General features: G+C 34.7%; 1 protein-coding gene across 1 annotated transcript in view; it reads right to left on the reverse strand.

The window, feature by feature from the left end:
- The window catches only part of LOC132190618 (UPF0481 protein At3g47200-like), a 3369-nt gene extending 647 nt beyond the window's left edge, over positions 1-2722 (reverse strand). The window contains exon 1 of the mRNA XM_059605654.1: positions 1899-2722. Coding sequence (XP_059461637.1) covers positions 1899-2689 — 791 coding nt within the window. The 5' untranslated portion in view covers positions 2690-2722. The remainder of the gene's footprint in view (positions 1-1898) is intronic.
- Positions 2723-10882: the final 8160 nt, after the last annotated feature.

The following is a 10882-nucleotide window of genomic DNA, read 5'->3' on the forward strand; positions in this document are numbered from 1 at the left end:
CCTAAATTAAGGTTGTTACTGCTTTTTATTTTTTTGTTTGAAAAGTATTCTAACATGACTATTGTTTGTGAGTGTTTTTTTGTTTCAGATTGTTTGTTAATATTTTTGTTTTGAAAAGAAAATATATATATATCCAATTAATGCAGGGCCCACGAGCCAATAATTGCAGCCAGGCAGGTTGTCACCCTTCCTTGGATAGAAACATTTGTGTCATTACGTACCTTCAAGTGTAGCTAGGTGTTAGTTCTTCATGTTCTTCGTCTTCTTTCTTCTTTTTCTTTCCATGATTTTCCCAGTAAAAAAAGTTTGTACAAGTGAGAGGACTGAGGAGTCCAATAAGATGGAAAATGTATAATTTACAACAAAACGCGGAATATTTATTTTGAAATGTAAGGTGAATGACGGATACAACGTTCAAACTCAAGACTTTTGCTTTGATACCATGTTAAATCACCATTTTATCCCAAAAAGCTTAATTAATATTCTAACCGGAAATGGTAATTTCATATTTCAAGTTTGTCTTTTGTTTCATCATATTGTTTAAGGGCTTAAGGGGACCAAAGAAAGCATTAGATAGAATCACCATTTGCCTTGCATTTCACTTTCTGTATCAACGTGCTCTTAGAGTACTTGGATCTATAGTTGAAACAACTGAATTTTGTAAAAAAATGCAATAAAATTTTTCAGAATTTATTTTGGCAGGAAAGTTGGAACACATTAACATGAGAGAAGTATTACATTTCAGCTCATTTCAGGTCCGATTTGGGCACTTCTTACAACTTTTTTTCACACGTTATACTTTACAAATGAGAAGGCATAGATCAGGGCATAGACATTAGTAGTTAATAACTAGAAACCCTGAAGCTTCAACTTTTGCTCTCACCTTGGCTATAACTAATAACTAAACTGCAGAAGTTTTTTGTGTGGAACAATGAACAGTGCTGCACAAGCCACATTCTTTATAATTCCATCAGCTCTATTATTGTAGAGCAATGTTGCCAAACATTCATATTGCATCATTAAACTTGGAAGATCACCCAATAATTCATATGATAAGGGCTAAGTTTGTGAAGTATCAAAGGCATCTTAACTCGATTATCCCAGATTTTATTAGCATTAGCTAGGCTCTCAAGTAAGATCATTTAATTGGTAAACTCGAGGTACAACCAGAGCACTCTATATATCTCGCAAAAACAGAAGTTTAATTATCTTTATCAAATCAAAGTAGGAAAAAAGGAAAAAAAAAACATCTTTCTTGACAGAACTAGAGGACCATGATAACATTTGAATCTACACAGATATTAAAAAAAAATAAAAAATAAAAAGAACTACTGCAGCAATAATAGAAACAACTGCCATACAGTGACCTATCAATGTTTCTTTCCATCTGAATAGGTGGACATGATGGAACACACAGTTTGTATTAAAGTGAGTACTAGGAGAATAACACCTGCAACAACCGCAGTACTGGCCCATATATGGTGTGTTAAAATAATTCTGTTTCAAGTTTGCCTTCCACTTGTGCCAGGGGGTTCTGCAGTACTTGTTCAGTTCTTCACAAAGACATGCAAAACAGAAGTTATTATTGTCCAAAATAGCCACCTTGCCATGTTTGTTGATAATAGTTGACCCTTCATTGCTGTCGCCGCCTAGCCTATTCTCAACAATTTCATACTTGACCAGCAAATCCACATCCTTAACTCTTAAGAGTGTTAACAAGGCAATCCATTAGGATAACATGATCATTTATGTAATTCTCCCCATAATGCAATTGCTCAAAGGCAAGAAGATTTAGGATTGAGAGTTCTGTTTCGTCGCTTAAAATAAGTTTTGGGATTTCCAGTATCCCTTCACTGAATTGTATGTCAAATAGATTTCTGCTTCACCCCACATTAAACCTGACTCCAGCCTCTTGTAGATCTGTCATAGTGGGCGTGGTTAGTGTTTTAATCTTTCCTTTAGGCTGCTCCTTCAAAGGTAGATGTAAGTGTCTAAGGAGATCAACAAAATGTTCAACTTTGGAAGAACAAAAATTCTCAAATTTGTCTTTTGTTCCCTCCAAATACATTACCTTTTTGAAGAAGTTATGTGAGAGCTCAATGATGGAAGGTATCTCATTTTGCTGGGAAGAGACTGTAATTTTGTTAGTGTCAAAAAGATCCTCAAGAATGAAGAACGGAAGCTGGTTTTCTAGCAATTGGAGGTCCGGCCATACATCCTGTAACATCCATGGTTTATTAAATATGCAGTCATTTTTATCTTGCAGCTCATGGAAATTGCGCCTCAGTAAGACCTCAATGATGAAGGCAGCATCGACTAGAATGATTTTGACAAATTCATCACTGCTAAACTGAATGGTTTCTGCATAGCAACCACGCATTCTTGTTTCCTTCTCCTTTACAACTTGGATATAGAACTCCAAGCTTTTATTCGTCCGTTGGATAAAATCTTGCGCGTACCTCTTTTTATGTGCTTCCATGGCTTTCAAGCCTTTCATACCATGGTGAAGTGGGCCAATGGAGACTACCTTAGGAGTATAGGCTTTTTCCTTGATATGAAGTAATCTCTCAGGAACTCTATAGATACTGCATTCAGTGGAGAAGGGAGGAGACAAGCTTTGAAACTCCTCTTTCAGCGAATTTGCCAGTGGAACATAAGGGTTTTCTATGTCGAAAGCATGTGGATCCATTTGTCTTCTTTCTGCATCAACAAATTCCAATGTTGTGATCAAACAAGATGTTGACAATTGTGGACAACACAATTTACAAACATTTCATAATTTAGAGCATAAAACCAAAACTTAGAAAGAGAGAGCTATCTATGGCAAAGCCCTGAAAATAGTTATGATCACTGTCTCGCATGAGTGTGTCTATCAACCACTTTGAGCTGTATGGTACTTCATCTTTATCCAAATTATTTTCCAAAAATGAAACAAGTAAAATAATTATATAGCGAATAGTGTAGATATATATAGGCTATTTATTATTTGTGACTCTTTGATTTTGTTTTTAAGGATCAAAGTTCAATTATTGTTAATAAAAGATGAAAGAGTATTTCCTTCAGTTTCATCACAGACTTCTTTCAATATGTTTTGGAAAAATTTATGTACATAAATTGTGGATTCAACCTTTGAGGGCAAGGTCAGTGCCTAGCAATGGAAAACAGCGGCAGATAAATACTTCCTACAACTCCATTTCATTAAAGCAAATATAAAGACTAGATACTATCTATAGCACTATGCCAAATACTTCTCTTTGTTCCTTTCATTAAACTGAATTGGTAAAAGTTTATATCCCCTTAAGCTACCACTTAATTGATATTGTGGGAATTAGGGTGACCGACCCGGCTACCCTTTGGTCAATTAGGGATGGCTGGGTCACCTCCTAGATTTTTTTTTTTTTCTTATTTAAATAATAATAATAATAATAAGTTTCAGAATATTGTTTTAAAAAAAAATTATTAACGGGTTTTTTTTCATTGATGGGATATTGGCAACAAAAGTTTAGAGGAGAGACATATGGAAAACATTATCAATTTGGTAATAGTTTGAGAGAATACAAGCATGGACTTTTTCCGCCAACTGAATATTAGGGCCTTCCACAAGTCTTGTCTTAAGTAAACCCAATTATACTTATAATTTGTGGGGATGCCGGATATACAGTTTTGGTTTTAAAATTTTAGGAAAATATTTTATAATCCCTTTTTGTTTTGTTTTTTTTTTTTTTTTTTTTTTGGGCCTTTAGGACCTTAGTTTTGAATTTTGCCAATTTAAGACCTGAATTTAAGAAACTTCTAAATCTAAAACTTAATTATGTTTTCCCTCAAATAAATAGCAAAAATGACACAAAATTACAATTATACTCTTCTCTTTCATAAATTTTCAAAAAAATAAAAAACAAACAAACAAACAAATAAACAGACATATGGCACAGTCACCCCTTGTTGGGTGTGGTTGGCAGCCACCACGAGGTGGCCGCCAGCCTTCTCAATCCACACCCTAATAGAGGGGTGGCTCACGGACTCTCCCAATAGAAGCTGTCTCTCTATAGAGGGGTGACTAATGAACACTCCCAACAGAAGCTGTTTTTTTTCTTTTTTCTTTTTTTTTTAATAGGAATGATGTAATAGTTAAAATTGCACAGACATGCAAACTTTCTCATGCACATTGACACTTCAATTTAAATACCACCCCATATCAAGAAAAAATTTCGATCCTTAATTAACACAAATCAAAACTCCAAAAGAACAAATGTCAAAACAAAATCAAATTTTGGATGAACTCCCTGCATGCATGTTTATGCTACAAGTACAGTACACATATGAAACTTTGAGCTTAACAAATAAACATAAGCGATATGATCAGAGTATAGAAAGGTGTCAACCCTAAACAGAAAGAAAAGAAAAAGAAAAGAGTATTGCACCTGCTGGCTGCTGCTATATATGGAGAAGTTCTTTTTTTGCCACTTATTCGTAGACGGCCGGAAACGACGACCTTTGGTCTTTAATATTACACGAAATGGAGTTGAAATGTACCATTATATATATATATATATATATAGAGAGAGAGAGAGAGAGATAGAATGTTTTGGTCTTTAATATTACTCTTTTATAAGTAAAGAATATAAAACATAGGCGCCACAGCAACATGCATGTTACATGCATGGCCGGATATATATCTCACCAGCAATTTATTGGATAGAAAAATGAATATTGTAAATTTTCAACCATAAATTCTCAAATATATATGTTCAAATAGTATAACATAAAGTTTCGAAGTCATATACAGGAAATTGTATATAATATTCCAGCAATATTATGTGGGGTTGGGCGGAGGGAAGGGGGGTTGAGAGGGGTCAAATGCCCGCTCTCAAACCCCAAAATTTTTTCTTACCTAGGTAGAAAATCTTTCGGATGTCCTGATTGCCCACCCTCAGCCATGCATAAAAGGCAATCGACATTCACTCATCACACATAGGGGCAAACAACTCAAGAGGCGCTAGCATGTTTTGATTTTTTCTGCCCTTGTTTATATATACCTTCAGCTTTTTGGTTTTGATTAGAGGAAAAGGAAGAAGACGATGAAAATGACACATAATACCCTTTTATTAAACACACCGTTTAAGTAAGTTTTAGTGTTTGACTTTTTTGTACCATACACGCACGCAAGCTAAATTCTTTTTTGTCTTTTTCTTTTTCTTTTTTAAAATGCACGTTAGCTAGCTCCTTTTTCTTTTTTCTTCTTTTTATGTTCAGATAAAGGAATGGGATTCAGGGATTCGAATTAAAGATTTTCGTTTCATTAAATATGATTTACAACCGATTGAGTTACTCCTTAAAAACGCACGCTAGCCATCTTTAAGTCTACAATTTTGTTAATTGGCTCTTTGTGGACCCACATTTTCTTAATTTTGACGTAGGGCTGAACTTTCTCTTTACAAAAATAAAAATAAAATTAAAGCCTGTTTTCTTTCTTTTAACCCATTAAGTAGATTTGATTGAGAAACCAAATTTCAAAAGACTTTCCATAGGCCAAACCAACTTATGGCAGCTTTAAAAAGAAAAGCCTTAAAGTATATAACGTTTCAATTAGAAGAAAAGGCCAAGCAAGAGACAAAAGGCATAAACAATAAAAATCGAAATTGTGAATTGCGACTTATACTTCTATGAAACTCTGAAGTCCTTCTAGTATTTTAATTGTTTTTTTCTTCAAGCCAAAAAAACAAACAAAACAAATCAGGTACGTATTTAGACTTTTATATTGATTAAGATTTTATATTTGGATTGCTCAATTAAATCAATTTTTTTATCATCGGATCCCATTAGAACTTTGCAGTAAAATTTATCAAAAATTAAATTAAATTATTTTTTTATGAATATTTACAATTTTTAACTGTATCAAATATATAATTGTTGTTACTTAAGATTATGGAGAACAACAATGATTTTATTGAGCTTCAATCAAATATGCTAGTAGATGATCATTGCTTTAAAAAAATTGCTCATTACCATCATAGTGATAGAAACCAAATCCGAAAACAATTGAATAAATTAACTATAGGCTTGACAAAATAAATTGTATGTTACATTTATATATTTTAAACAATTATTAAATTGTGTTGAATTATTTAATTTTCTCATTAAATTTTTTTTTTTTGACCCCCTAACCAAAATTCTGACTTCGCCAAATGGTAATTTTTTTAATTCAAATTTGTATTTTGTTTCGACTAATATTGTCAAAAGGCTTACAGGAACCATAGAAATTAGCATATTAGCAAGAATCACAATTTGCCTGTCATTTCACTTAAATGGCGCAAGGGAACTAAAGAAATTATTATGAAGAATCATAACTTCTAAAGAATGGGAAATTAACTACACTAATCCCTCTCTTACTTCTACCAAATTTGCAATATTCTCCAAATTTTTAAATGTTACAATCGACCCCTTAACTACCTAGCCCTTTCACTTATTAACACCATCTATTAAGATTTTTTGTTAAATCCAATCGAAAATACGTTATGTGCGATACACGTGACTTAGAATGCCTATTATACCCCATCATTAAAGAAAACATTAAACAGATCCAAGGTCAAGCCGTCCGTCTCCACGGCTAGAGACATATATGGCTAGCTTGGTCGTGGGCCTCCTTTGCCAAAGAAGCTTTTTATTATTTTTTAGTCTAAGGGTATAACAGTATTTTCACACATCTAATAGAGGGTATAATTGACACTTTATATCATTTGTGGATCACGTGTTGTAGTCTCCGTTCAAGATAATATAAAATGCTGACAAAAAGAGCAAAGTGAAAGTATCCGGTAGTTTGAGAGGATCAATTGCAACCTTTTAAAATTTAAGGGGACATTGTAAACTGGGTAGCAGTTCAAGTAGGATAAGTATAGTTTTCCCATAAAAGAAAAAAGAAGAGCAAACTGGTGTGGTATAAACGACAACATCAAGTTTAAGATTTGACAACGCATCTCAAAAAAGTAAAGAAAGCTTAATTGAAGTTAGACTCATGGAAATGAATAATAGGATCTTTTTCGATCAACTTTATGCTTTGAATTTTGGAGAGATTGAGAAAATGAATTTGGTAATAGATCTAAGGGAAGGAAAGATCCTATTCTCGCCTAAGCCCACAAGCATGTGACATATAGAAATAAGGACATATTTAGAACGAATGTGTTGCTTGGAAACTAGGAAAGGAAAGGAAGATACCAAAACCTTCCCCACCTATTACATCTAAGATTCCAACTTAATTCTTTACCTTTCCAAGCTTCCTAAGTCTAAAATTTATCACCTTTAAGAGACAATACAAACGAAGAAGTTGCAAAAGGAGAATAAATGAGTTAATGGGCTAAGAGCATAAGGGTGCGCTTGGCATTATAATTTTATAGATAATAAGTGTGATTTTAAATCAAATTACAGAAAATGAATTGTTTGTGATTGTATTTTTAAAAGAATGTGAATTAAAAACGTAAAAAATCTGGATTTTCAAACCGCAGGTAGGGAAGTACTTTTTTGAAAACACACAATTCTAAAGAATAAATTGCGATTTTAAATGTCAAACTATGATTTTAAAAATCAAATTTTAAAATTGCTATTTTTAAATCCATGTTGTTACCGTGCACAACAATGATGAATAATATCGAATCGAAATGAGAGAGAGAGATCAAGAGAGAATCGAGACACAGATTTACGTGGTTCGGCAATGTAACACCCGGTCCCATATTGGGAAGATGAGAAGTCTCACATTACCTAGTTACTTTGTGAAACTCGGCTTTATTGTAACACTCCGGTCCCATATTGGGAAGATGAGAAAAAACTCATATAGAGTGGGTGGCTTATAAAGATAGTCATGAGTGCTAAGTCCCACATTGCATACTTATTAGGTGAAATTGGGCTTTATAATAAATTCTAAGAAAACTTCAAATTAATTGACTAGTCTTTTTGGAGTAATAGCGTAGATGTGACTGGTACTGGAGCACTGCATGACGTGGCCCTGACAAGGACGTCAGGAATGTGGACTAGTCAATTTGGAGCTTCCCTAAAATTTATTATAAAGCCTAATTTCACCTAATAACTAAACAATGTGGGACTTAGCATTCATGACTATCTTTACAAGCTACACACTCTATGTGGGTTTCTTCTCATCTTCTCAATATGTAACCGAAGTGTTACAAACTCCCCCTCTTAAATTCCTAACGTTCTCGTCAGGGCCACGTACGGCGGGGAGCGTGCACAAGCCCATGAAGGTCACCAGCGAAGACGTTAGGTCCTAAGAGGGGGTGATTGTGATGTCCCACATTGCCTGGGCATGGAAAAGATAATGTGTTTATATGAAATATACTCTCTCTAAATATTATAAGGCCTTTTGGGGGTAAACTCAATAATAAAATCGTGCGGGCTCGGCCCAAAGAACAACCTAGGGAAAAGATCTAGCCACATCTGCGCTATTACCACAAAATGACTAGTCAATTTAAAGCTTCCCTAGAATTCATTATAAAGCTCAATTTCACCTGGTAACTAAGCAATGTAGGACTTAGCACTCATAACTATCTTTATAAACCACCCATTCTATGTGAACTTTTTCTCATCTTCCCATTATGAGACCGGGGTATTACAAACTCCCTTTCTTAAATTTCTGACGTCTTTGTAAGGGCCACGTCATGCAGTACTCCAGTACCACATGACCTGGCATTACTAAGTGGCTTTGATACCACTTGTTGAATAAACTAAAAGTGTACTTTTTGTTATTTTTGTGAGTAAAATTCGGTGAGGCTACTAGGAATGCTCTTGTCAATCACATACGGTTTCATTGAAACAGCCCAAGAATTTTACAACCATTCGGCCAAGAACCAAAATACATGCCCAAAACTCCAAGAACATCAACTATACGGCCATGGCAGGAAATACCAATAAAACCACTCAAAACTCTCTTTAATTTTAATGGAAAATCAACGACAACTCATTCCTCAAATATTTCAAGAATAACCCCTCAAACATTAGAAATTATACCCAAAATCATATACCCAATCGAAACCAAAGGGAAGATGATTTATACTTACTGAAATGGAAATCGGAGTTCAGAGACCACCGGTAGAAGCTCACCGGAGCCAGATCGGAACGGTCTCTCTCTTGATCTCTCAGTCTCTCTCTCCCGCTTTCACTCTCTCTGTTCCTCTTACAGAAACTCCTCTCCCCTTCAGATTCTGCTCCTCTCTCTATCTCACGTTCTCTTTTATTCTTTCTTCCACTATCACTCTCATGTTCTCTGTTCTCTGTCTCCCTCGTCTCAGTCTCACTCTCCGTCATTTCACTCTCCATCTCACTGTCTCCGCCCTCTGTCTCTGACTCTGAGCATCTCTCTCTCTCTCGCTTTCTCTCCTGTTCACTCCCTCCCTCACTCTCACGTTTTTTCTCTGTTTCCTAACTCGGGTTTTGCTGCAGGGGATGGGTGAGAGGATAAGAATATAAGAAAATGGTAAAGGTATAATTATTTTTTTCAATTTCGGGTCAACTTTTGCTTTATTTTTTAATTTAAAAAAAAAAAATTCAAGCAATAATTTTTATTTTGGTTTTTATTTTTTTGATATTTTTTAAAAAATAAAAACTGTATTTTGTTTCAGAAACTTTTTTCTTATTTTTTAATTTAAAAATTAACAAAATTAAAAATTAAAAAAGTTAAATTGGTCATTATTATGAATAAAAGTACAATTTTTATTTTTTTTTAAAATATCAAATCAAAAAAATCAAAATCAAAATTATTGCTTCAAAAAATTTTAATTTTAAATTTTATTATTTTTTAAAATTAAAAAATAAGAAAAAAGTTGGCCAAATTGAACCCGTATGATTTATCAAGAATATAAGGAGGAAGAAGGAGATAGAAGAAAAAAGAAGAAAAGGAAAGAAAGACGAAAGAAGCTAGTGGGGACAAGCGGCGTGAGAGAAGGAGAGGAAGAAAGAAACAGAAAGAGAAAATACTTAAATAATGGGAAGTGGTGCGTTGCTGAAGGGGTATAGGTTTTGTTGTTACCGTGCACAACAATGATGAATAATATAGAATCGAAAAGAGAGATCAAGAAATAGTTGAGACACAGATTTACGTGGTTCGGCAATGTGCCTACGTCCACAGGAGAGAGTACAGCTATATTTTTCTATTCAATGATTTAGGGTTACAACATAACATATTTATAAGAAAACCATAATTATAAGTACTTTGAAAAACTCCAAAATACCCCCCACAACTAATTTGTCCCTAGGCCCACATAAACTAATTACACCCAATGGGCCAGTAGTAGAATATAAGCCACTTGTTCCAACAATCTCCACCTTAGCGAGTATTCACATCTTTGAAGATAATTAAGTATTAGGCCTACGCCTGGAACTAATAGGTTTGGGGATGACACCTTCTCTCATTTCCTTTCTAGCACCTGGAGACATTTGTCAAGTCCAAGCAGTGCTTGAACTTGTTTGCGGTAACAAGCTTTGTTAACATGTTCGCTGCATTCTCAGAAATGTGAATCTTCTTAAGTAACACCTATAGCAACCAATTCCCTAATCTTGTGAAACCTCGCATCAATGTGTTTGGTTCTAGCATGATATACTTGGTTCTTTGCCAAGTAAATGGCACTCTAACTGTCACAATACAACGGAACTCCGCCTTGCTGAATACCCAGCTCCCTGACTAACCCTGTAACCCACAAAGCTTCCTTTGCAACCTCAGCCACCTCCATGTACTCCGCCTCAGTCGTGGACATCACAACCGTAGATTGGATCATAGACCTCCAACATATGGGTCCTCCTGCAAGAGTGAACACATAACCCGTGGTCGACTTCCTGTCATCCAAATCCCCTGCATAATCTACATCCACATATCCAACAACTA

The sequence above is a fragment of the Corylus avellana genome, chromosome ca8, assembly GCF_901000735.1.
Source record: "Corylus avellana chromosome ca8, CavTom2PMs-1.0".
NCBI lineage: Eukaryota > Viridiplantae > Streptophyta > Magnoliopsida > Fagales > Betulaceae > Corylus > Corylus avellana.